We start from the raw sequence: 26,211 nt of genomic DNA on the forward strand, positions 1-26,211 counted from the left end.
GGGTAGGTCTCGTTGCAGCCTACACTGTGCACCCCACTATGTACTCCCAACCTTTCCCTATGGAAGGTCGTGGTAGGGTCTGCTGATCCTCCCCTTTCCCAGAAAGGGAAGCTGAGGGCAGGGTGATGGGACATGGATTCAGTGTCCCCAGGGCCCCCAGGACCTAGATGGCTGGCTAAGGAAGTCCCAGCTGGATGACGCCCCCACTCCGTGGGCCCCGGGCCTAGAACTGTTGGCACACAGTGGCTTTGGGTGGTCAGTCACTGCCTGATCCCTCTACATTGTCTGAATGCCACACAAAGGTGCGTTCCCTGAGGGCCCAGGGTCACCCTCGCCTGCTTCCTGACCATGAGGGCCAGAGTGTGTTTGCCTGGACCAAGCAGTGCAGCCAGCAGGCTTGGGGCTAGTAAATAATTCATCCGATAGCTGATAGTGCCTCCCAGAGCCGGCCCCAGCCCCCTCGCCACTGAGCAGACCGGCTGCCTCCGCCTCCCTCCGGGCGCTCAAACCAGCCAGACCAGCTTTCCCGGTGCCGCCCTGGGCCCCCTCCCGCCAGCCGGGTCCCAGCGTCCCATCCATCCGGGACACCTTCAGGCGGCGGTGAGCGGTCCCGCGCTGCGCTCGGGCAGAGTGTGCTCCTGGGCGGACATGGCCTTGCAGAGCCAGGCTTGGGCTCCGGCCACACCCATGTGAGTGTCCGGACATGGGGCTGGTGGTGGGGCTGGGGGGCTCTGGGAACACGCTGATCTTGCCTAGAAGCCCAGCACCCTAAGTAGCCTCTTCCAGGGGTTGCAAGGGCAGGGAAAGGAGGTGAAGGCCCTTAGGGTCTCCAAAGCCCCCTTCCCCAGAGAGCTGGATGGGACATACAAGTTCTCGGTTCCCATTCTTGAGGGGTTTTCTCTGGCAGGCAAGGGTATAGGGCGATTACACTTTTGGGAGGTGGAGAGTCCCAAAGTCTTCAAGTCACCCCATCAATGCCTGAGGTCCACAGAGAAATCAGCATCTTCCAAACTGCAAAAAAGAATTGCAAAGGGGTGATTATAGTTAAAGGAAGTGGCCACCATCTGCTCTCAGTGGTCCTAGGGCTGTGGCCACCAGCTAAGTGCTCACTGGCAGAAATGCAGGCAGTAGCAGGGTGTGTGTGTGCACACGTAGAGCTGTAGTGTTCAAGCATGACAGACATTTTAAAGTAAGAGGGTGAGGAAGGTGCCAAAAGCCTGGGAAGAGGCCTAGAAAAGGGGGTTCCTCCCATGGGACCCCAATTCTGTTCCTCGCCCTTCTGGGTCCTGCATTGCATTATTCACCAACTACACACGTGGTTGCCCAGCAACGGGAACCCGATCTACTCCCCCCCCCAGTGAAGAAGAGGCTGGGAGATTACATCTTGGGGACCTTAGTGCTCCCCAGAGGCAGACACAGAAGTGGGGAACCTGGGTTCCCTTAGGGACCCCAGTACAAAGCAAACTCCAGTCCCCTGTCCCAACAGAGATCAGGATCCCCAGGCCAACCTCTGGCCTCTCATGATCAGATGGGGGTTCCTAAGGACCCCCCACCCTGTCTGCAGTGTGCCTCCAGGGTTTGGGAGCTGAGGACTTCAAGTTGCCCTCTTGTGTGACCTTGCACAGGTCTTTACCTCCTAGAGTTATAGGGAAGACAAAATGAGTTGCTGTAGGTAAAGTGTGTGCATACACGTGCTTGCGTGTGTGTGTGTGTGTGTGTGTGTGTGTGTGTGTGTGTTTTATTGAGGAGCTATAAACCCAGACATTTTTATTTTGAGACAGAATCCTACTGCATTGCCCAAGAGGGACTCAAATATCAGATCCTTCTGTGTCAACCTCTCACAGTGCTGGCATGACAGGCATGTGCCAGGGTTCGAAAAGCATTTATTTATTCATTTATTTATTGGCCTTTTGAGACAGGGTTTCACTATGCAGTTCAGGGTGGCCTAGAACTCACTTTGTAGCCCAGGCTGGCCTCAAACTCACAAGCAATCCTCCTGCCTCATCCTTCCAAGTGCTGGGATTATAGATGTACACCCCTATGCCTAGCTTTGCAAAGGATTTTTAGGTTTTGTTTTTGGTGCTGAAGACCGAACCCAGCACTTCCAGCTTGCTAGGTGTGGTGTTTTTTGCTTTGTTTTGTTTTTGTTTGTTTGTTTGTTTGTTTTTTGCCTTTTTGAGGTAAAGTCTCACTGTACAGCTCAAGTTGGCTTTGAGCTCACTTTGCAGCCCAGGCTGGTCTTAAACGTGCAATAATCTTCCTGCCTCAGCCTCCAGAGTGCTAGGATTACAGGTGTGCACCACCACACCCTGATGCTTTGCAAAGCATTTTAAACAGTGCCTTTTGCCACTTCTCAGAGTACTGGTCTCTTCACCTGTCAAACGGGGATATTACTACCTCCTGGGGAGGAGTGGATCAGTCCCCTGGTTTGCATGCTAAAGTTGGCTGAACCTTGAAATATCAGCCCTGGGGGTGGATGTTAGCCATGGAGTTGGGATCAGAGTGGGCAAGGGGAGCCCCCCAGAAGTCCTGCAGGGAGGGCACTTAGGAGATATATAAGGTCTGGGAGGTCCCAGCTGGAACTGCTGGGGCAATGACAGGACCATGCTACCTGGCTCTCTCAATAGGGCTCAGTACAAATGGATGTGCCCTTGAAGATTTATCTGTGCCCATACCTTGGTGACAGGATGACAGGCAGATAGATGTCATTTTCTAAATAGTGACTGAGGAACTACGATCCACAACAGCAACCCAGCACTCTGGGAGGCTGGGGCAGGAGGATCTCAAGTTCCAGCCCAGCTTGCGCAACATGGCAACTTAACTAGACCTTGTCTCAAAATAAAAAATAGAAAACACACTGGGCATGTAGCTCAGTACAAAGGCCCTGGGTTCAGCCCCCCATCTAGTACAATACTGAAGGGGGGACACAAGGATGGGGGAGATCTCAGGTTAAACCTTAAACCATGAGTCCCTTTCCTTGAAGCGCAGAGTCCGGGACTGGACAGCATGACCCAGTGACCCTTGCTCCCAGAGGCCAGGTGGAGGAGGGGCCTCAAGGTAGCCATGGCGACAGATGGCCACTTCTCTACCCAGCTTCCCTCACACACTCCCCCTACCCCCACTGTCCAAGCTGTTAAAGGATCCTGGGTAAAGCTGAGGCCCTGAGAGAGTGTGAGGCTGCCCAGAGACACGTAGTATGCTCTGTGCCTGCCAGAATTGGAATTTCTACACACAGACTTCCCATGGTATAATAAATAGTGCTAATCATGATACTATTTTAATTTTGATGAGTAAAAACTACGGTACTATTTTAGAGCGCTACATCTTCTCCAGTGTGAATACTTGTGTTGGGTGGGGGTGCTTCAAGCTATCACTACCTATTTAACTGATGAGGAAATAGACAGAGAGAGGGGACCTCAGACCTAGGAAGCACTTTAGTTTAACCACTCACTCTCGGTTTGTTCCACCTAACTAGACCCTCGCCCTCCGCCCAGGCTCCCCTCAGGGATAAATGGGAGACCGAGACTGGGTTCTGTGTGCTGGGTGGCCCAGGATTCCGGGCCTAGAAATGGGCGATCAGGAGCCAAGGCGCTGAGGGCTGGGGTCCCTGTCCCTGTCCCTGTCCCTGCAGACCGGTGGCCGAGAGCTCCCTCTACCGACAGCGGCTGGAGGTCATCGCCGTAAGTGACGCCCTCCCTGAGCACTGGTCCCGCCCTGGGAACCCCAATTCCTCCCTGATCCCTGTTGCCCCTTCCTCCTCTCCACCACCTGGGAGAGTCGCGCTCCAGTGAGAGCAGTGTCCCTCATCAGCTCCGGCCCTGGCAGGGAGCCCCACTAAACCTCAGCCTCCCTTCCCCATTCCTCTGCTCTCTGCTCCCCCAGAATGGTGGGGCTGCGGGCCCGGCACGCCCAGAACCTGCAGCTCCTGAAGCTTTTCCCTCAGTCCTAACTTTCCAGACACCCCAGGTCGGAGCCCCAGCCAAGTCCCTGAAGCTTAGACTCCTCCTTAGGGACCCTCTGAGCCAGCCTCTTTGCGGACTCCGCCCCTCGGTTCTATGTGGGCCTCCATCCTTGACTTTTCTCTCAGCGTCCGAACTCTCAGCGCCCTGCATCTACACCCCACTTCCTAGCCCCCCTGAGCATTTCAATTTCCCTGCCCCCATATTAGCACCCCCACTTCCCTGACCCCTACTTTGACACTCCATCTCTCTGGTCGCATCTCTGTACCCCATTTCTCTTTCCTCCACCTCTTCACCAGTCTATGGGGTTCCCCCTGTACCCCGTCTCAGATTAACACCCTCTTTTGCATCCCCAAATGTAGACCCCTCCCATCTCTGTGAACGGGGTCTGGGGATCCCCTCCGACTGGATTTCCCCACCAAGGCCCCGCCCCACACCCCCCTCCACGGACCCCTATTGGGCGCGGCGGCCTCCGCAGCATCCCGGGCGCGGCCGCCCCGCCCCGCCCCCTCCAGGCTGCTGCTGAGTCAGCGCCTCCGCGGCCCCTCCCCCGTGCCCCCAGGCAGGGCTGGAGCCCGGGAGCCCCCGTGGAGGTGGAGGGAGCCCCGTGGAGGGGAGGCCCCGCCCAGCCCCGGTGCTCTGCGCAGGAGAAGCAGCGGCTGCAGGAGCAGATCCGCGCGGCGCGCCGCGAGCTGGAAGAGGAGAAGCTCCGCGTGCAACGGCTCAAGGTGGGGGTGCCGCCCGGTCGGGACGGGAGACAAAGTGGGGGTGTTTATGAGTCGGTTCGCGGGACCATAGGGGTTTCTTCCAAATTTGGGGGCGTCATTCCCAGCCTTTTGATGGAAGGAGTGGTGTGACAGTGGGGACAATTGTCCTGCCCTGGGAAGAGTCTAAGACCGTGAGGTTTTGTCTCATTTTGGGGGTGCCTTAGGTCAGCTTTGGGTAAGGGGTTCCCATAGGGAGGGACATTGGCTTCACCTTTGGGATCGTTGCCTGTTCCTTTGGAAGGTTGAAGGACAGCCGGGGGCGTGGGCATTTGAGAGTGGGCCAGGAACCTGGCAGTGCTAGGAGGCCCCGTGGCGTGCACCTTGGCCAGCCGCGGATCCCGATGGTGTCCGTGGGGCCCGGGGACACCCTTGTTGGGCGGGGCTGTGCCCAGCGCGTGTTCCTTCCCTGCCCAGAGGAAATCCCTGCGCGAGCGCTGGCTGATGGACGGCACTTCTGAGGGGCCAGATCAGCCCGGGGACCCTGCAGCCCAGGACCCCCAATCTCCCGAGGGCCAGGCCCAGGCTCGCATCCAGAACCTGGAGGACAGCTTGTTCACGTGAGCCCGGTTCCTGGCTGGTTGGGGGGTAGGGTTGAGCTTGGGGTGTCCTCTCAGCATCCCTCTCTCGTCAGCAGACTCCAGTCCCAGCTCCAGCTGCTGCAAAGCGCGTCCACAGGTGCCCAGCACCGGCCGCAGGGCAGGCCCTCCTGGCGCAAACAGGTAAGTGGTGTGGGGAGGGGCGTGGTCAGCAGGGCTAAAACTAGGACCTTGGGGTCCACACGCACTCTGTATTGTCTTGGGCAAGGCCGTTTCCCTGCTTCAGTCTCAGTTTCCCCATCTTTAAATGGACATAGCAACAGCACTTGGATTTGCTGCTTCAAGGATGGAAGCAGTGGCCTCTGAGCATCAGTACCTGGGAGGGAGGAAGTTTGTTAATATGGGTGAGCCTGGTGTGCAGGCGCACACCTGTAATCCTAGCATGCTGGAGGCTGACTCAGGAGGATCACTATCATTTTGAGGCCATCTTGGGCTACATAGTGAGTTTAAGACCAGCTTGAAGACCCTGTCTAGAGAAAACAAATAAAAGAAGAAAGGAAAGAAAATGTGGAAATTCTAGAGACGTGCGGGATGTAGCTGAGGCTCAAGGCCTAGTGAGGAGGTGGGGCAGAGTCTGAGAGGGCCTGGGAGTTCAGGGTGGGCTGGCTGGGTGAGCTGCCTGTCATCCCAGCACTCTGGGAGGCGGAGGCAGGAGGACCATAAATTAGAGCTCAGCCTGGGCAGCTTAGCAAGACTTCCCGAAAATACAACACAAAAGGCCTGCGGCTGGAGCTCAGTGTGAAGCGCTTGGCTTCAACCCTGTGTACCAAATGAGTAACTGCTTGCTGGTAGACATCTAAAATGAATCCAGGCTGAGAGAGGGGTCATCAGACAAGAGGGCAAGGGCACTACTAAGGCAGAAGGGACAGTCCAGGCACAGATGGGGCAGGGGGCTAGAAGGAGGAAGGCAGGGTCACAGGGCTGAGGACACCCCGGGGTTGGCCTACACAGCCTGCTTCTCAGCCCACCCCCCACTCTGGGCCCGTCTTTCTCTCACTCACTGGCCCCTTTACTGCAGCCCCTGCTCAGCTTTCCCAGCCCCATTATAGCTCCAAGGCCTTTGCACTTGCTGTCTCCTCTGCCTGGCATGCTGGCCCTACCTGAGACTGCTGGCTGGCTTATGTCACTTCTGAGGGGTCACTCTGGCCTTTTCTGTAAGAGACCCTTCCATTTCTGCTCCCCACAGGAGGAAACCTGCCCTCCAGCCCCTGCCTCCTGCCCCCTCTCCACAGTCCTCTTCCCCTGTATTTCCCACCTCTCCTCACTGGAATTTAAGACCCAATAGTGAAGGGTTTCAGTGCAGCCCAGGGGTAGAGCAATTGCCTAGCTTGTGCCAGGGCCTGGGTTCCATACCCAGCATTCATATACACCCACCCACGCACACACATACTTTGAATGAGAATGAGTGACATAAATCCCTTGTGCAAGGTAACTTCAGCAGCTGGCAGAGCGGGCCCCTGGTACAGAGATTAGTTCCACGCATGGAGTATGGCTGAAACACCCACTGTGTGTGGGATCCTGGATCAGATAGAGATGGGACAATATGCAAGGCTAGATGAAATCTGGGGTTTGGTCCTACTGGTAACATGGAGCCATTGAGGGTATTTCAGCAGGGATGGGGCCCTGGTGTGCAGTGAGGCCTGCCTGACCTTATCTCTGTCATCTCCACAGGGTCACCGTCCTCTCTCCCAGCCCATCATGGAGGCAGTTTCTGCAGGTAAGTGTTGGAGAACTTAGATGTGGGGCTCAGGTCACCCCCAGATTGCATGACCAGCTGGTCATCCTCACTTTCTTTCCCTTTTTTCCCCTCTTCTGATTCTACCAGGCCAGGCGGATGTGGACAAGAGAGCTTCCCTGCCGATGGGGCCCATGGGTTTGTCCCCAGAGTCCCACTCTGAGCCCTTGGAGGGGGCCCCAAGGCAGGTACCTGGAGCAGGCGAGTCCCCTCAAGAAGCCAATGGCCCCTGCTCAGGGCCCAGCCCACCTCTGGAGCAGCGGCGGAGCCCAGGGACAGGGACCAAGGCAGAGGGGGGCATGGTGAAGGCCAAAGGAGGGGATGTGGTAGAGGTGGTGTGGGAGGGGCTCAGGGGGCCCCAGGACTGTGCCATGAGTGCCACTGGCCCCGAGCTGGAGGCCAGGGTAGAGCAGGTGGTGCTTGAAGCCATGGGAGACAGACAGGGGCCTGGCAGCCCTGAGCTCCCAGCCTGGGTGAGGGAGGACAGAGGCATTGTGGAAGTGGTCTGGGAGGGGCTAGGAGGCAGTGACCCCGAGGCCCTGGAGGAGGTGGGCAGTGGTGACCCAGGGCTCCAGGAGCGCTTGGGGGGCACGGGGTCCAGTGCCAGGGAGCCTGACAGGCAGGGGAGACCTGGGGGGGATGAGGGCTCTTTCATCTGGGTGGAGAGGGTAACAGTCAGTGAGGACTGGGAGGAGCTGCTAATGGAGGGCTTAGAGGGCCCTCTGGGGAGCAGGGAGGCTGTCAAGGGACCACCAGGGACAGATGGAGGAGGTGGTGGAGACACATGGGCTGCAGAGAAGAGGAGGGCAGAGGGGCCTGCGGAAGCTGGGGAGAAAGGGGCTGAGGAGAGCCAGGGGACAGAGTGGGGCAGAGCAGAGAGGCTGCCAGAGGGGACAAGTACAGGAAGGCAGGCATCCTCAGAGCTAGAGGGGACAGTAGATGAGCAGAAAGAGGGAGTCGAGAAGCTGGATGTGGATGGGCCTCTGAGGGCAGAGAAGGGACACATAGAGAAGCCAGGAGTAGAGATGGAAGGAACTGTGGGAGCGGAGGAGGAGAGAAGCGAGGGGAGGGCAAAGGAGAAAGCTGAGGAGCCAGCAGGTCCAGAGAGAGCAGGCAAAGAGAGGTCTCTGGAAGCAGAGAGAGGAGGGGGGGAAGAGCGAGAGGCTGGGGGACTGGGAGGGGAGGAGCCCCTGAGAGTAGAGGAGAAAGGTAGCAATGAAGAGCCAGGGATCACTGAAGAACTCTTGGCGACAGAGGGGACAGGTGGTGAGGAGCCATCAGAGGCAGAAAGGACAGGGGGTGAAGAGCCTGTAGTGACAAAAAGAAAGGAAGGTGAAGAACTGTTGGGGGCAGAGAGGACAGGAGATGAGAAACCATTGGTCACAGAGATGACAGGAGGTGAGGAGCTGTCAGAGGCAGAAAGGATAGGAGATGAGAAGTCATTGGTGACAGAGACAACAGGAGATGAGGAGCCTATGGTAACCAAGAAAAAAGAAGATGAGGAGCTGTCAGAGGCAGAAAGGACAGGAGATGAGAAGCCTTTGGTGACAAAGACGACAGGAGGTGAGGAGCTGTCAGAGGCAGAAAGGACAGAAGGTGAGGAGCCCGTGGTGACCAAAAGAAAAGAAGGTGAGGAACTGTTGGGAGCAGAGGGGACACCTGGGGGCCGGGACTTGCACAGTGCAACAGAACAGAGGGAAGCGGGGGAGGGAAGTGAATCCCAAGCCGAGGAGGGAAGCGAGACGGAGGCACCCCTGGGGGTCACACAGGAGCTGGCACCAGAGCTGGAGGTCACAGAGAAGCAAGAAGGCTCCCCAGAAGAGGAGGGGGGAGCACCCCAACCTCCTGCTGAGGCACAGGGCCCTCCTGGGGATGCCACTTCACTCCTGACAGAGACCCCAGCCCCAGACCAGCCCACTGAGAGCCAGCCACTGCTTCTGCGAGAGGGACCCAGCACCAACCCCAGTGCCCACCCTGCACCCACCTATGCCCCCACCCGGCAGCCTGAACCCACCTCCCATGCTGAGGCTAAGGAAGCGAGTGGCCCCAAGCAGAAGACGTGCCAGTGCTGTGCGGTGATGTGAGCCTGCGCCGCGCCCCACCCAGTGCCTCTCACAGCTACCTCGCCTCCTGGCATCCAGCAGAGGGTCCCGGGCGCAGACAGGTCACCACAGGACTGGCCGTGGCACCCAGCAGCCAGCCGGCCCACCCTGCCTATGCCTGGGCTTCCAGACCCCTTGCCCACTGCCTGTGACTCCGCCTCCCTTCTGTGACCAAGCCTTTATACTTGAAAATAAAATGTTTAAACACTCAAGACAGCTGGAATGGGTGTGTCGTCAGCACAGATTCACCTTGTGATCTAGGAAACGGAGGGCCTAATTCTGGAATAAAAAATTGGGGGCTGGGGAGATAACTCAGTAGAGTAAGTGCTTGCCTGGCAAGCACAAGGTCCTGAGTTCAATCCTCGGCACCACGATTTAAAAAAAGAAAAAAAAAAAAAAAAATATATATATATTTTTATTTAATATGGAAAAAAAAAATTATGGGTCAGCAAGAACAGGTTTGGGGGCTGGGGAGATAGCTCAAGGGCATAAGCGCCTGCCTGGCAAGCATAAGGTCCTGAGTTCAATCCCCAGTACCACAAAAAACAAACAAACAAACAAAAAACCAAGAGCAGGTTTGGTTGCTGTACCAAAATCATCTCAAGCTACGGTAGCAAAAAGACAAGGTTATTGTGGCTCTGACTGATGTGGTCATTCAGGGACTCAGTTTCTGATCATGCCGTCACTCAGGGATTCAGACTCTGATCCTGGAAGTTCCTTGGGGATTCAGGCTCTGTTCACGTGGTATCTCAAGGATTCAGGCTCTGACTCATCCATGCGGTCACTGGGAAATTTAGGGTCTGATCCACACAGTCGCTCCATGTGGGCACTGAAGGATTCAGGCTCTGACCTACAGTCCCTGAGGGATGAAACTCTTCGCGTCCTTGTCCACTTGCACATGTCAAAGCTGGGTCATGAGCACGGGTATGTTCCAGCTCACAGCAGGAGTGTGGAGGAGTCTCCACGCAGTGTTTCAGACTCACCCACCCCCCCACATTGGCCCGTGTCACTTCTGCCCACATTCCATTGTGAGAACTCAGTCCATGGCTGATCCAGCGTCAGGGGAGGGTGGGACTGGGCCCAGATGTGGTTCTGTTCCAGCCGAAGGACACACTGCTGCACCACACTTTCCTTTGCACACTCAGCCCCCCATGCATTCCCTGCTGAGGCTGGGCCCCTCTCCATTGGTTTCCCAATCCCTGCTCTTCCTGACTGGGTGTCCTCTGGCAAGTGGCTCAGGCTTGCTTGGTCTCAGGGTCTTCATCTGTCAGGTGGGTTCATCCCAGGGAGGGTGCGCCTGCATAAGTACCCTCAGTCTATCCTGTAGCTCCGGGCTGGACAAGGCTCAGGCCACCACATGGGGACTGGATGGCCCCAGAAGGCCCAGCTCTTCTGCTGTGGGCATGAAGTGTTTCTCATACCCAGAGTGGAGTGGGGCCGAGGCCTGGGGCAGCTCCGTTGGTGGCAGCGGCTCCATCTCTTCAACCTCCAGGATGGGCACATCCACAAGGGATGGGGGCTGAGGGTGTGAGACCTGCAGGGAAGAGATGTGGCTGAAATCGCCTCCCTTCCCTACTGCCCTCATTGTCCCTGACTCCCCTAATTCCCAAGAGCTCCCACAAGCACCTAAGGGTGTGCTACTATTAAGCTGCACCCCCAGCTCTTCATTTTTCATTTTGAAAAAGGGTCTAAGTTGCCTTTCCTGGACTAGTACTTGCAATCTTCCTGCCTCAGCCTCCAACTTAGCTAGGATCACAGGCACGCACCACTGCACCTGCCAGGCAGGCTCTTTCGCTCACCTCAATGTGGGGGAGGCCAGAATGGCTGTTGGCAGGATCAGGAACCTTCTCCAAGACCCAACGGGGCAACACCTTGTGTTTTAGGTGGAGGCACCTGGTGGGTAGGTAAGGTCAGGGCAGGGAGCCTGGGCTCCAGACACTGTCCAAGCTTCAGAATGCGCAAAATCTGCAGAGTCCTGAGGCTCCAAAGTCCAGCTAATGTCCAGTGGCTGCCCCCAAAACCTCGAGACAACTCCCCACCCCAACCTCACCTTCCAGAGGTGGCCAGGCCCAGGCAGCAGCCCAGAAGGAGCAAGGCCCACAGGCCCAGCACTCGGGGCAGGATTTGCCAGCTCAAAGTATTCCCTGAAGGGAGGGGAGGAAAAAAATTTTAGTCACTAAGAAGCTTAAGGAAGCTGTAAAGCGTGTGAATGGGGTGGGGCTTGGGAGATGGAGTGGGTGGGGTTCATAAGTGGGCGGGGCTAGGACATTTGTGGAGGGGTGGGGTTTGTAAATAAGGCAGTGTTGATAGGTCGCGATCAGGGGCCTGGTAGGGTGCAACAGCATTAGACTCAAAATACCCCTCGAAGTGCTGCTGGTGTTGCAGGTGTATCATCCCAGCCCTCGGGAGGCTGAGGCAGGAAGACTGCCAGGAGTTTAAGGCCAGCCTTGAATAGTGAATTCAAGACCAGTGAGAACTACATAGTGAGGGCTGGGGATGCATCACAGTCATAGAGATGTGCACAGTTTGCGTGTGGACTTGGCTTCAGTCCCCAGAACCCTTCACATACTGATCCACCCCTTCAAGTCACAAGGTTGTCCCTGCCCTGAAGCCCAGATGAGGGCTCCAGATGTCCCCTCCCCTGAGTGAAGCAGACAGTCCCACCCTAGGCCCTACCTGGCAGGTGGAACTGGAGGCTGCGACCAGGGGGGCCCTGTCCTGCGATGGTGGCCGCCATGACCCACAGCTTGCAGGGTCCCCCGGGGAGGCCAGGTAGAGTGATAGTCCGCGTGCTGCTGCTCACTGAGGAACAGGACAAGTACAAGGGAGGGAAGCGCTCCCTACCACATGGGCTTTGCACACACCGGCCTCACCCACCCACAGCACCCACCCCCAGGCACCCACACTGGGCCCTCCTCCAGTCTATGTTCAAATGCTATCTCCAAAGTGAGGCCTTCACTGAGTGCCCCTCCACTGAAAACTGTATCCCTGCCCACCTGCACCACCTGCCTGCCCTGCTTCTCTACTCAGCGCAGATCGTCATCTGAAATACTTCTTAGATATTGTTTGATTTATCTCTGTGTGCAGGTCACCTCCAGGCTGGGGTGGAGCTCAGTAGTAGTGTTTGCTTACATTTGGGAGGCCCTGGATTTCATCCTGAGCAACACACACACACACACGCACACACACATATAATAATAATAATAATAATAATAATAATAATAATAATAATAATAGAGAAAATAAGGGAGAAAAAAGTATCTATAGTGGTAGACACCTGTGGTCCAAGCTACTGTAGAAACTGAGACAGGGGGATCGCTTGATTGCAGGAGCTCAAGACCATACTGAACAACATAATGAGCCCTCACCTCAAAAAAACAAATGCTTCATAGGGCCAGGGAGATGGCTCAGTGGATTAAGTGCTTCCCTGGCAAGTGCAAGGGCCTGAGTTCAATCCCTGGTTCCGGAAAAAAAAAAACACAAAACAAATGCTTCATACAGGCCATATTCCAACCACCTGCTCAGAGCCTAACATGTACTGTAGAACACTCAACTGTGACACACGAGTGTCTAGTGGTGCACACTTGTGATCCCAGCACTCAGCGAGGCTGAGGCAGGAGGATCCCAAGTGTGAGCCCACCCTGGGCACCTAGTGAGAACTTGTCTCACTACCTGAAAAAAAAAAAAAATAGATTGAGGATCTGTAGCTCAGTGCAAAGGCCCTTCAATCCCTGTACCACAAACCAAATACAAATAAAAATGGAAATCACATTGCAACCCTATAATCCTTATTGGCATTGAAAGAAATTTATTTCCATATTTGCGGCTTGGCTTTGCTTGATCGTGAGCTCATTTAATACTAAAAAGGCAGTCATCTCCAGAGTTTTGGAACTTTTTCCATCTTGCTCACATAATGAAATATGACAGATGTCTTTCAACATCAATACACATAGATTGGAGTCTTCAGTTTTAATGGCGCAGTGAGGCCATTACATCAATAGCCAGGAAGTCACCCTCCTCCAGGGAGTAGATGTCACCTGTGTCCCCAGGGCAGAGAGGCAGCCAGAGGGCCCTGGGCATCAGGGAGGGGCTGGCCTGGGTCTAGGGGGCTCGGGAAGGGGAGTCTCACCGTTCACACAGACCAAGGGTCTGGAGCCGCTCTGTGCACACCAGGTGTAATGGGTGAGGTGGCCCCGGAGCTGCTGCCTGGAGACCTCTCCCCATGCAACTGCAGGGGTCCCCAGGGGGTCATCTGGGAGCCGCCAAAGTACTGGGCCTTCTACGGGTGCTGTGGGGAAAACAGCAGGTCAGGATCCACCAGGTGCCAGGAATCTTCTGCACCCTCCAGCCCTGTTCTCACCTAGCTCCTCTCCAAAGCCCCAGACCGAGGGAGCAGGCGCCAGGCCCTCAGGAAAGACCGCTGTCACCGTGATGCGATAGGGCACCCCTCTGGTGAAATTGCCTGGGTGGTGGAGAAAGAAGGCTGTTTAGGGTTGCTTCTCCCTCCCCGCTCATTTCTCAATGGACACCATCTTCCCCAGGTCCTCAGGACACCCTGGGATAAAGACGAGCGCCAGGCATCTATTTAGCAAGTGACCCCAGGAGACATGATCAGGGCAGAAGAGAGACAGTAGAAGAAAGGCAGCCAGGTCAGGCATGGCGGTGCACACCTGTAATCCCAGCACTCAGGAGGCTGAACAGAAGAACTGCTGGGAGTTTGAGGCCAGCCTGGACTACATAGTGAGACCCTGTCTCAAAATACCACCTCAAAAAAGAAAAGAAATTTTCTTTCTTTTCTGAAAGCCAGCCAGGAAATAGTGTTAAGAAATAAGTCCCCAGTATGGCTTGTGGTAGAGAATTGCTTGAGCCAAGAAGTTCAAGACCAGCCTAGCACTTTGGGGGGGCTGAGGCAGGAGGAGCCCAAACTCCAGCCCAGCCTGGGCATTGAGAGACTTAGTGAGATCTTGTCTCAAAATTTCAAAACTAGGGCTGGGAATGTAGCTCAGTGCAAAGGCTCTGGGTTCCCACAAAAGGAAAAAGAAAGGGAGAGGAATGGAGATGGAGAGAGGGAAAGGAGGAAGGAAGAGAAGGAAAAAAGGAGGGAAGGGAAGGAACAAGAGGAGGGAGGGAGGGAGGGTGGGAGGATGGAGGGAGGGAGTCCTTCCCACCAGGAACAACTGAGGCTCAGTACTGCTAGAGCCCACCAGGGGCAGCAGAGAAGCACCCAGAATCCTCTGTGTCTCAGGGCATTGATCCTCCAGTTCAGGCTGCTTAGTCCATAGTGGCCCCTGGTGGTGGCCATGGACTCTGCCAGAGCCTGCAGATGACAACACTGAGCATCTGGACTGTAAGCCAAGTCAACCCCTCTTCTTCCTAAGGGTCAGCCTCAGGGACTTTGTCACAGCAACAGAAGATGGACTCACATAGGTGGGACCCGTGTCCTGGCCTCACCTGGCAGCACAACACTGTGGTTCCCTGGAGGAAGCCGGATCCAGTGGATGTCCTCCGGGTCTTTTCCATCTGGAGCCCAGGCCACCACATACTCCCAGAGCTCCTGGGTCCCCTGTCGCCAGCTCACCAGCAGTCCAGAGCTATCAGAGATGCTGCTGACCACCACGTCCTGGGGCGCAGAATCTGAATCTAAGAGAGTCCTTGTTGTCCACTCAGAAGGCTCTGTCCACTCCCCATCCCGAGCAGAGGGGGCTCTTGCCTCTTACCCAAGCAGATCAAAGAGAGGTTGGTGGAGGACACCCAGGGGATGCCACCTTCAGCAGACACACTGGCTTGCTTTGCCCAGGCAGGGACAGGCCACGAACAGCAGGGCACCCCCTCCTGCATCAGCAACGTCTCTCCAGCCCAGAACCGCACCTGGTAGCTCACCTGCACACAGGGCCCCGGGGTCTGGGGAGAAAGCAAGAGGGTTCATGTCCCCCATTCACCCAGGACCCATGGTGGGCTGGGTGTGGCACTTCATGCCTGTCATCCCAGAACTCCAGGAGGCTGAGGCAGAAGATTGCAAGTATGAGCTCAGCCTGGGCAACTTAGTGATTCACCAAGACTTTGCCTCAAATAAAAAAGTAAAAGGAGCTGGGGATGGCACTCAGTGGGAAGGCCCTGGGTTCCATCCTCATTATGGGGAGACCTACTATGTGTCTCAGTGAGGTCAGGCTGATAAACCAAGCAGAGAAGCAGCACATTTGGCTCTGTTTTACAGATATGGAAACCAAATTTTGGGGGGCCTCTCTGCATAGACGGGATTTGGATGCGGTTTCTGGGACAGGGCTAAATAATGTAAGGGAAGAACTCTCTTGAGTACAAAGTTTACGGGTGACAAACATGGAAAGCCCAGCAACCCTGTGGTCCCACCTCCTTGGGAGGCTGAGACCAGGAGAACTGCTCGAACCCAGAAGTTGAAGACCAGTCTGGGCAACAGATCCCATCTCAAGAAAACAAAACAAAATGCCCAGTACTAAGTTTAAATAACACTTAAATGCAAAAAAAAAAAAAAAAAAAAAAAAAAAAAAAAAAAAAAAAATTAATTTTGAGACAGGGCTCACTATGGAGATCAGGCCAGCCTTGAATTCACTATGTAGCCCAGGCTAGCCTCTAACTCATGAAGAACCTCCTTCCTCAGCCTCCTAGAGTGTAGGGATTACAAGCCAGTGCCAGTATGCCTGTGAGATCCAGGGCTTAATGATACCTGACAGATAATAGATCCTCAATGGATACGAATTAGTGAGGCCTATGGTACTTTTTTTTCTTTATTTTTTCTTCTCATATGAGGATGGAACCTAGGACCTCACCCATGCTAGGCAAGCGCTCCACTGCTGAGCTACATCCTCAGCCTTTTTTATCTTGAGGCAGGGTCTCCATAAGTCATTAAATTGCCCAGGCTATCCTCAACCGTGCGATCCTCAGGCCTCATCTTGGGATTATAGCTGTGCGCTAGCCGATGTGCTTATCCGTCTGATGCAGGCCTCTGAACTCCGGTTTTGCTTCCACATCCTGAGCAAGTTCTTTCCCCTACTCGGGAGGTCCTCCTGTCTGTGAGCTCCTGCTCGCAATCCCCATATCCGCTTGCAGAGGGCAGCAGAGACTACGTCCCGTGGTCCGCATCTTTGCTGTTGGGGGCGCCCTGGAGAGGGGCACCGGAGCACCGAGCTCACCTTCCACACCAGCCGGGCTGCTCCGCTTCCTGGGGTCACACACTGTTTCCCTGCGACCCACACGTCCTTAGGGGCTGGAAGGATGAGGATGGGAGGTGATGAGCAGCCAGGCGACCAGGAGAAGTGGGGGCGGGGCGAGCCGGGGCCTCACCAGCGGGCGGAGTCTGGAAGAAAAGGACCGGGCTCCATTCGCCCCACAGGTCCCTTTCCGGCTCCACTCTGCAGCGGCCCCGCACACTGTAGGCAGAGGTGAGCTCCAGCTCCTGCATCTCCACTGGGCTTAGCGGCACAGTCTTCAGTTCCGGCTCAAGCTGAAAAAGCGAACAGAGAGCCAGGCCCCAGGACCGAGCCCAGGGTGCACGAGCTGGTGACCAGCTGTCCTGGTGGGCCCAGGACCCAAAGGGTGCAGAACGTTGGGGCTTTTCATGGCAAAATTTGACCAGGCCCGGTGGTGCACACTTGTGATCCCGTCTACTTGGGAGGTTGAGGCAGGAGGGCCCCAAGTTTTAGCCTAGCTTGGGCAGTTTAGCAAAACGTCTCAAAATTTAAAAATGAAAAGAGCTGGGGTGCAACTCAGTGGTAGAGCGCTAAGGATAGGGGGAGGTGGTAGGTTCTTGCTGGAGGCCACGAAGCAGGTGCCACAGCCAGGCTCTGACATCTGTGTAGCAGAGTTCCACTGAATGGCACCGACAATCACAATGACACCAAGTTTGCCCCCCCCCCATGGTGCTGAGAATGGAAGCCAGAATGCTGGGGACCCGCACTCCACAACTCTGCTCTTTATTGCAATGTTTTGTGTCAAAATCTGTGGTTGTAGCAGTTGACAACCCCCAATCATTTCTCCCCATCTTTCTTCACACAAAAAACTCTGGAGTACTAGTTGGGAATATGGCTGCCAAGAATGAAGACTACATTTCCCAGTCTCCTTTGCAGTAAGATGAGGCCAAGTGACTGTGTTATCAACCAAGGACATAAAACCAAAAACAAGACAGGCAACTTCTTAGTTGTGCATTAAAGTGCATAATTGGGTCTCCCAATCTTTCTGGGATCCTCTCGTTTGTGACTTGTCTTCCACTTTCTTGCTTTGTGACCTTGGGGAAGTTTCATAACTTCTCTGAGATTCAGCTTCCTCAACTATAAAATAGATACCCGGGTTTTCTTTTGAGACTACATTGTGCAGGCTGGCCTTGAACTCTGGGGCTTAAGTGATCTGCCTGCCTCAGCTTCCCTAGTAGCTGGGACTATAGTCACTGTACCCAGCTTAGCTGTTTTTGTTATCTTTTTTCTTTTTTCTTTTTTTTTTTTTTTTTTTTGCGGAACTGGGGATTGAACTCAGGCCCTTGCACCTGCCAGGGAAGCGCTTATTCCACTGAGCCATCTCCCCAGCCCCTTGTTGTCTTTCTTTTTCAAAGTCAGCAGGCATCCAGGAGCTGTTCTCTTAAGTGTTTACTCTTGTCAGTTGTTATTGTTATTTTAAGATTAGCTTAAACCATCTGATAGTTCTATTTGTATGTGTGTGTGTGTGTGTGTGTGTGTGTGTGTGTACGCGCGTGGTACTGGGCATTGAACTCAGGACCTTGTGCTTTCCAGTCAAGCACTTACTGTACTGAGCTATCTCCCCAGCAATAGTTCTATTCTTGTAAAAAAAAAGTTAGGGGAGGTTTACTGAAATTCTCAAAGACGGTCACCAGCCCTTGGGTCACAACTGCATAAAATGTTTCCCCTGCAGTATCCTTGAGGGGAGGGCTCATGGTCCATCCCTTCCATTAGGGTCACAGGGTTGACAAAAACCTGTCATGTGCTCTGTAGCCTGAACACTTCTGCACGTAGAGAACACGAGGCCACGAGAACACCAGCCACAGCTGTCTCACTGGGTTCTTCAGGGAGTCACGCCAAGAAAAAAAATCACCTGTTCTTGTGCAGTACACTCCCCATTTCCCCCCGAGATTTGCCATCTTGACATAGTTGAATCTGAGGCTGTGGGACGTGACTGTGGAGGAGCACAGATTATTTAGTGAGGAAAGACAGCGTTGCGCTAAGTTGTTAAATTGTCCGATGTGAGCCTCTTGCCTCAGCCTCCCTGAGTGCTGGAATAGAAAGCTTATAGCTGGGGCCTGCTCTGTGGGCCCCTGGGCTGCAGGCCCCCATGATACTCACTGGGAACCAGCCTGGCTCGGGGCACCTCTGGTAGTAGAACTGACAGGTCAGGGCCTTGAGGGGCGGCCATTTGGGCGGCTGCCACTGCACGGTGGCCTCTAGGGGCGCATCCTCTGAGAAGTCCACGTTGGATAACAGCCAGGGGGCATCAGGCTTCACTGGGGGAGGAGGCAGCATGCGGTGAGGGGGGTCCCTGTGACCCCACGTGGAGCACCCACTTCTGCCACCTACCTTGTGTTTCCAGGTCCATGAAGATGGGACCCCAGAGAGGGTGTCCTCCTTGTGTCCCCCAGACAAGCAGCTGGTCCCCTGAGGTGAGCACCTTCCGAGAAATGGTCTCCCAGTTCTGCCCTGCGGGCACCAGCACCAGCTGGGTTCTGTTGATGTGGCTATGGGACATTTGGGGAGGAGAGTGGCGGTGACACCCAGAATCAGACCTAGGGCCTTAACCTGCTCCACTGGACCCAAAGCCCAGACCTGCTGCTTCTGAGCTGCATGACCAGAAGAAGCAAGCTCTCCAACTGTTTCTGTGTCTCAGCCCTCACACCCGCTAACAGCGCCTGCAGGAGGGACAGCTCAGAGGGAATCTACTGACACGGAAAGCACTTGAAGGGTGCTGGGGATACAGTATGGCCCTTCCCTGGGTATGAGCATGCCGAGGTGCACTTCTACTTTAGAACGGTGACAAGGAATAGGCATGCAGCAAAAACTGGAGTTCAGATTTGCAATTTTGGAATCAGGCAACTTTCATCCCAGTACTCTGGGAGGCTGAGGCAGGAGGATCACAAGTATGAGTCCCGCCTGAACAATGTAGCAAGACCTCTCACAATAAAAAATAAAATTAAAAAAAGACAGGGACTGTAGATCAGTGTGAAGGTCCTGGGTTCAATCCCTAGCACTGAAAAAGAAAACTAAATTATTTATCTCTTTCTGGGCCAAGTACTGCAAAAACAATAAACAAATTTTTCTTTTTCTTTCTTTTGTGGAACTGGGGATTGAACTCAAGCCTTTGCACTTACCAGGGAAGTGCTTATTCCACTGAGCCATCTCCCCAGCCCCAACATTTTTTGAAGTTTGGGAACTGGGGTGTAGCTCAGTGCTAGAGTGCTTGCCTAGCATGTGTGAGTCCTGAGTTCCAGTCCCAGAATTAAAAAAAATTAAAAAATTTTCTCTCAGGTCAGTGAGTTAGCTCAGCGGACTAAGAGCTTGCTTAGGCAAGCACAGGGACTGGCGTCCGATCTCCAGCACTGTATGCTGCGCCAACCCTGCCCCTGTGCATGCTGAGCCGGCCACTGAGACCTGGAATGGTGGCGCATGAGTGTAATCCCAGCGCTGGGGAGGCTGAGACAGGAGGATCGCTACAAGTCTGAGCTGCATAGTGAGACCCTGTACCAAATACAGATTTTTAAAAAATTCTCTCCCTTTTGGGCCAGTGAGTGCTGTATTCAAAAAGGTAAATGAGATATTCAACATTTATCATTGTTTGCAGTTCCAGGGATAGAACCTAGAAGTATTCTACCACTAATGTCCATCCCCAGGCTTTTTTATTTATTTATTTTAATGGAACCGGAGATTGAACTCAGGCCCTTGTACTTGCCAAGCAAGTGCTTATTCTACTGAGCCATCTCCCCGGCCCCTGCCAGGCTTTTTTATGTTTCATTTTGAGACAGTCTTGCTATGTTGCTGAGGCTGGCCTTGAACTCATGATCCTCCTGCCTCAGTTCCCCAGATGCGCACCACCACACCCAGCTCCTCTGTGCATGTGATGTGAAATTTGCTCCTTATGTTTCCTACTCTCTTCACACAAGGCACATTCAGGTCCACGCAGCTGTTTGGCCAGCCAGGGTGTGTTGTGCCAGCCCCTGTTCTAGACGCTTAGGACAGAAATATGACAAAAACATCCAAGGTCTTGATGTCTGAAGTGACATCACCTCTCACGTGGGAAGGGGAGACCAGACGCATGGACAGGGAGGGTAAGCGTGCTTGCTGAGGTCACAAAGCCAGGAGGAAGCCGGCTCGGCCTTACCCAGCATGCTCTCTGGCTGCGCACCTGCGCCCTGCAAGGGCAGAACCAATGCCTGGCAGTGGGGCTTCACTCCCCTTTCCCTGAGGGGCAGAGGAAAGCAGGCTCAGAGAGGGAGAGTGACCAGGGTAGGGCCACACAGCACGGAAGGGCTCCCTTGAGAAGTGGAAGGAGCAGAGCCTTTTCCTGAGTCCCAGTGTGCTCACGTCCACTGCCTCAGTTTCCCTAACAGCACCAGTATACTCACTACTTCTGGCTTTGAAGGTGCAGCACGACGGGGTCTCCCGGGTTCCCAAGACTCTCCCAGGAGCAGTTCAGGTTCCCCTGGGGGCCGACTCGGAAGCACTGCAGCGACCCAGCGCTGCCTGGAGAGAGTACAGGTGGTCACTTGCCCATGCTCCCAACAACTAGCCGTTCTCAGAACTGCTTTTTCCTCCTTAGTTTTTTGCATGCGGGATGCACCCCTACAGCTCTGCCCCCAGCCCCACATCGCAGGTCTTGGGACAAACTTCTCACCGTGGTGGCCTGGGGGGCCCTGACAGCGCGCAGTAATGGGGTGCCAGGCACCCTCACTCAGTTTTGGGCGGACCTTCTCCCCTGCCCCGCTCTCAGCCACATCCTGTTATCACCCAAGGGCTCCCACCCCACCCCCACCCACAACACCCTGGGCGCCCCCTGCACCCCGCCCCGATCGCATCCCCCAGGCGGACGGCGACCCCGAGACCCTGGCCCCAGCCCACACTTACTCACCCTGGGCGCGAGTCCCGGGGAGCAGCGCCACTACCAGCCACAGCAGCCGGAGGGGGGCATCCCGTGCGTTCCGCATGGCTCCGGAGGTGCCGCGCAGCCCAGACTGGGACGGGAGGCCGGCCACCCTCGCTGCCGCTCCAGCGCGTCCCAGCCAGTCCCAGCGGAAAGTCCCCGAGTACTGGAGCGGGGGCGGGACGCCGAACTCCCCCAAACCTATCCCGCCCCGCCAGTGACACACACTCTCAGAGTCCTTGGAACTTTTATTAACGGGGCTGGGGAGGAGCCTGCGCCCGCCCACAGCGCCCCCTCCCGGCCCATGACATCCAGGAATCTGGGACCCCGCAGCGGTCCCGCGGTCTGCAGAGCAGCTCGGTGCTGGGCAGCGGGAGAGAAGGAGCAGAGGGCAGGAGGGGCTGGCAAAGGAGAAGGAGCAGCTGGTTTGCCCTGGAGTTGGGGACAGGGGCTTCTTTTGGCCACTTTCGTGTAGTGGGGACCAGGGAGTAGCAGGGGACTGTGAGGCCAGATGGAGAGGGCAGGGTCCCTGCTGGCTCAGGTTGGGGTGCAGCTGGCTCAGGATACAGTGGGAGTGTCTGAGCTCAGGGATGGAGGCGGGGTGATCCAAGCCACAGCCGTGCTCAGAGTCCCGCAGATCCATGAGTGCGGAACTGGAAGCATAGGCTCGGGGGTTGGGGTGGCAGGACTGGGACATCAGTGCCGTGGTCCCCGGACGCCCAGCCCCAGCCTAGCAGAGGCTGCTGATCTCACTCTTGCTGCATCCCCACTTGCAGCAGGTGCTGGAGAGCCCCCCCAGGACATCTCGGCTGCCACGCAGAGGCCCAGGCGATCCCTGCCAGCTGGGTCGGCCACTGTAGAAGGCCTGGGGGGACTTGACCAGAGCCAACCACTCGCTGGAGCCCACGGCGTCATCCGGTTCTCCTGCTAGGCTGTCCGCATTGCCGTCCACACCCTCAAAGGCATCCACTGCAAAAGAGAGTTGAGTTTGGGCCTGGCTGCAGCCCTTTCCTGCACAGCGGCCTCAGGCTGAGGATCCAGCCAGCTTTGTAAATCAGGGTCACAATTCCATCAAGGCTTTTTTTTTTTTTGTGGAACCGGGGATTGAACTCAGGCTCCTGTGCTTGCCAGGCAAGCACTTACTCTACTGAGCCATCTCTCCAGCCCTTTTTTTTTTTGTTTTTTATGCCATCAGTTTTGACTGGCAGCTCAACCTTATTAAGCTTGACTTTCCTGCCATTTATTTCTCCTATTCTTTATTTAGTGAGGACCCCATAGTTGAAAGCATGTATTTGGGTACGAGCCTCTCTAAAATTGAGTAAGTAGACTTGAGCCTCGGTTTTCGTCTAAGTGCGGGCAATAATAACTCCCATTTCCTTAAATTTTATAAGGGCTGAATGCCAAATTTAAAAACCTCTAACAAGCTCAGGAAAATGACAAGCAAGAATAAATTTTATTAATCACTGATTATGCATTAAGATTTTACTAGGTGCCAGACACGGTCTAAAGTGGACTTCTTTTTTTAGGGAGTTAGTTCCTTTATTCCTCTCAATCACAACTACATCAGGTGGGTGCTGTTACTGGTACCCTCATTTTCCAGAGATCACTGAGGGATGACTCTAGAGAATTTGTATGATGCACAGCTATTGTTGTAAGGCTCCTTGTATTGAAACAGGGTCTCACTCTATAATTTAGGCTGGCCTCGAATTCTCGATAATCTGCTTCCGCCTTTTGAGTCCTGGGATTACAGGCATGCACTACCAGGTCCAGCTATAGGGCCACTGTTTGAGCTCAGTCAATACAGACCCGCTGGCTCTACACTCCCTCCATCCCTCCGTCCCTCCATCTGTTCACCATCCCCCCACCCACCTAGCCTCATCCTCATCCTCATCCTCCGGAGCACCTGTCACTTTGCCAGGCCCTTCCTGCTGAGCTTCTGTCCCTTACCTGTTCTAGCCTAGACATTTACTAACTCTGCAAGGTTCAGACAGTGTTCTCCATTCCAAAACGGACGGCCCAGACCGGGAAGGCCAGGTGCTGAGCAGGGGTCGCTCCTAGGTAGCAAAGCCAAGCCCATGCCCTTCCAGTCCAGCGTCTTGGAAGCCACCTCAGCCTCATGTCCACAGGCGGGGCCAAGCACAGTGCCTTCGCCAGTGCGAGCTAAGCCCAGGAACTAGGAACTGGGAACTGGAAGGATAGACGGATGCACGGACAGATAGAAGGGTGGGAGGGTGGATAGGCGGGTGAATGGGCCCCTCTGTCCTGTGCCTTCCCGCCCGCGCTCACCCGCGGCCTCGAGCTCCAGGGCGTCCGCGCGTCTCCACCGTGAGCCCCCGCAGGTAAAGATGACGGCGCGGATGAACTCGCGGCCGCACAGTTTCACTCCGTAGGGCGCCGCCCGGCCCTCGGCCCCGGGATCCCGCATCCACACAGCCAGTAGCAGGGGAAGCAGCAGCAGGGCGCGCCGGGCCATTGCGCAAGGAAACCCGGGACGCAGGGGTGCAGCGTCTAGCTAGAGCGGCCCATTTATGCGCTTGAGGGAGCTGGGCGACCTCGTTATCTCCCCGCGCCAGCTCGACCTTTCCGTCTCCAGCCAGCGATAACCTTTGCTAAGGCCAGGGTGATGCTGTGTGACTCCTTGTCATCTTGACAGGGGGACGTCGGAAGCTCTTCACACTGCCTCTGCGGAATCAGGGACGCGAGCCAGCAAGAGCCAGGACAGGACTCAGCCATGTCCCCCCAGTAACCTAACAGGAGCTGGCGCGTCCCTCAGTGGCAAGCACTGGCCTGGCATCAGAGAGGCCCTAGGTTCCATCCCCAGTCCCCCCATTAGTCAGTCAATACTGGTGGACAATGCCTGTTATCCCAGCTACTGGGGAAGTGGAGACAGGAGGATGTCAACCTGGAGGCCAGCTTGGGCAGTTCAGTGTTATAAAATAAAATTTTAAAAGAGCTGGGATGTAGCTCAGTGGTAGAACGGTGGCCACAAAAATAATCAACCAACAGCATCAATGGGGAATGCTTCCAGACAGGCTGTGGGGCCAGGCTGTGCTGTGGTGATTCCCATCTAGGTCCGATCCCTAATCCTTCCAACAACCTACGCCCAAGTTCTCAAATTGGAGCATCAGAATAGCTGGGAGGGCAGATCCCACTGATCTGGGTTCCGCTGATGTCCAAGTGTCTAGTGGAAAACACACAAAACTTAAATTTACCATCTTGATTTTTTTTTTTTTTTTTTTTTTGAGGCAGGATCTCACCAGGCTGGTCTCTAACTTAGAGATCCTCCTGCTTCAGCTTAGTGCTAGCATGATAGACGCACCAACCACACCTTTGCTTTTTTACTTTTTTCTCCCTGTGGTACTTGGGGGTTGAACTCAAGGAGCAGTGGGCTACCTACCCTACCCTATTTGTTTTTTATTTTATTTTGATACAGAGTCTCACACTCTGTAGCTTGAGCTGTCCTTGAATTTTTTATTTATTTATTTATTTATTTATTTATTTATTTTTATTATTATTATTATTTTTTACCAGAGATCAAACTCAGGACCTTACGCTTGCCAGGCAGGTGCTTATGCCGCTGAGCTATCTTCCCAGCCTGCCCTTGAATTTCTGATCTTCCTGCCTCAGGATCCCAAAAAACAAAACCCCAAAAGCCCCACGCAGAGGCCTGGGGAGATAGCTTAGTAGAATAAGCGCTTGCAAGCTGGGGAGATGCCTCAGTGGAATAAGCGCTTCCCTGGCAAGTGCAAGGGCCTGAGTTCAATCCTGCTCCACGCTACTGAGGGAGAGAAGGCAGACCCCACAGGCCACATGCTGTGTGATCCCATTTAGACGAAATGTCTGGAACAGGAAGATCTATGGGACAGGGACAGGAAGAGGAACTGCTTTTGAGGGCTGGGAAGAGGGACTGGGGTGGGGCAGCACCTGGCCTTGGAACTGGTAATGATGGAGTTTGGGACTCCATAGAGGTGTCCCTGGCAGGGTGTCCTGAAGGCATGTGCTCTACAGCAGTGGCTTCAAGGCTGGGGGTACAGCTGAGCAGCACTGAGGGCACCCTGAATGGACAGACGGACTGAGGGATGGATGGATGCACGGATCACCACTGCCACCAAAAATTATTCATTTGATGCGATGTAAATTTCACCTCAGTTCAAAACCCCCCAAAAGCAGTTCTGACGCAGGGCAGGCAGAGGTTAGGAGCCCTGCTCTGTCCCTGCCCTATTCTTCACGCTCAGCCTCGCTGTTGGCTGCGTGCAGGCAGGCAGCCAGCGTGACTTCAGAGTGTCCACCCTCAGGGGAGAAGCTGCTGCCCCTTTGCCCCTTTCTCCCTCGCATAACTCAGCTGGCCTGACCGTGCCATTTCTAAAGGGCGCATGAATAATGTACCCTCACCTCTGTCTTCTCAGGTGACTCTCCGGGTGCAGCCTTCTGCCCTTTTCTCCATGTTCCCAATGCTGGGCCTGGGGACAGTGACGAAGAAACCTGCCTGCCTCGTCTGCAGCCCAGAACCTGGAGTCTCTCTCTGCTGTTTTTTTAGCTGAGGATGGAGCCCAGGGCCTGCACCTGTTAGACAAAGACTCCAAAGACCCTCACCTTGCCAGGCAGGATGGCACCTGCCTGTAGCCCCAGCACTCAGGAGGCAGAGGCAGCAGCCTCAAAATTTTTTATTTGTTTATATATATTTTGAGCAGGTTGGCTTTGAACTCATGATGTAGCCCAGGCTGGTCTCAAGGTCAGGATGATCCTCTTGCCTCAGCCTCCCGAGTGCTGGGACTTGCGGTTCACTGCTGCTATGCCTGGCCTCAGCCTCTCTCTACCTATTATAGAGTTCTTTTTTTTTTTTTTTTCCAGAACCGGGGATTGAACTCAGGCCCTTGCGCTTGCCAGGGAAGCGCTTATTCCACTGAGCCATCTCCCCAGCCCCCTAGAGTTCTTTCTTTCTTT

General features: G+C 54.8%; 4 protein-coding genes across 7 annotated transcripts in view; 2 read left to right on the forward strand and 2 right to left on the reverse strand.

Moving 5' to 3' along the window:
• Positions 1 to 480: 480 nt before the first annotated feature.
• On the forward strand, positions 481 to 9,371 carry Palm3 (paralemmin 3). Of its 3 annotated transcripts, none has more exons than XM_023720216.1 (8): positions 481 to 689; positions 3,632 to 3,680; positions 4,607 to 4,687; positions 5,141 to 5,283; positions 5,361 to 5,445; positions 6,994 to 7,039; positions 7,148 to 8,686; positions 8,951 to 9,371. In XM_023720216.1, the coding sequence occupies exons 1-8, from the start codon at positions 649 to 651 to the stop codon at positions 9,139 to 9,141; spliced, it is 2,175 nt and encodes a 724-aa protein (XP_023575984.1). In that variant the 5' UTR covers positions 481 to 648; the 3' UTR covers positions 9,142 to 9,371. The 3 variants fall into 3 exon arrangements, with proteins under 3 accessions (XP_023575984.1, XP_023575985.1, XP_004635684.1); XM_023720217.1 differs by having other exon boundaries at positions 9,061 to 9,146; XM_004635627.2 differs by having other exon boundaries at positions 482 to 689; positions 7,148 to 9,371.
• A 365-nt stretch (positions 9,372 to 9,736) lies between these two features.
• On the reverse strand, positions 9,737 to 21,470 carry Il27ra (interleukin 27 receptor subunit alpha). Of its 2 annotated transcripts, none has more exons than XM_023720167.1 (14): positions 21,256 to 21,470; positions 20,753 to 20,870; positions 18,714 to 18,871; positions 18,483 to 18,640; positions 16,477 to 16,636; positions 16,326 to 16,399; positions 14,877 to 15,060; positions 14,611 to 14,793; positions 13,520 to 13,621; positions 13,289 to 13,447; positions 11,836 to 11,961; positions 11,210 to 11,303; positions 10,959 to 11,052; positions 9,737 to 10,693 (listed from the first exon to the last, which is right to left on the reverse strand). In XM_023720167.1, exons 1-14 carry the CDS (start codon positions 21,329 to 21,331, stop codon positions 10,505 to 10,507), a joined length of 1,875 nt encoding a protein of 624 aa, XP_023575935.1. In that variant the 5' UTR covers positions 21,332 to 21,470; the 3' UTR covers positions 9,737 to 10,504. The 2 variants fall into 2 exon arrangements, with proteins under 2 accessions (XP_023575935.1, XP_004635685.1); XM_004635628.2 differs by having other exon boundaries at positions 14,611 to 14,799.
• Positions 21,471 to 21,544: 74 nt separating this feature from the next.
• Positions 21,545 to 26,211, reverse strand: part of Rln3 (relaxin 3) — a 14,505-nt gene continuing 9,838 nt past the window's right edge. The window contains exons 2-3 of the mRNA XM_004635533.2: positions 23,554 to 23,949; positions 21,545 to 22,236 (exon numbers count right to left, since the gene is read on the reverse strand). Of these exons, the coding sequence (XP_004635590.1) occupies positions 21,998 to 22,236; positions 23,554 to 23,740 (426 nt within the window). The 5' untranslated portion in view covers positions 23,741 to 23,949 and the 3' untranslated portion in view covers positions 21,545 to 21,997. The remainder of the gene's footprint in view (positions 22,237 to 23,553; positions 23,950 to 26,211) is intronic.
• Rfx1 (regulatory factor X1) overlaps positions 26,123 to 26,211 on the forward strand; it is a 38,430-nt gene continuing 38,341 nt past the window's right edge. Inside the window, exon 1 of the mRNA XM_023720109.1 lies at positions 26,123 to 26,154. The gene's annotated coding sequence lies outside the window, so the exon portion shown is untranslated. The remainder of the gene's footprint in view (positions 26,155 to 26,211) is intronic.

This window comes from Octodon degus, unplaced genomic scaffold, assembly GCF_000260255.1.
Source record: "Octodon degus isolate 3935 unplaced genomic scaffold, OctDeg1.0 scaffold00073, whole genome shotgun sequence".
NCBI classification, from domain to species: Eukaryota; Metazoa; Chordata; class Mammalia; order Rodentia; family Octodontidae; genus Octodon; species Octodon degus.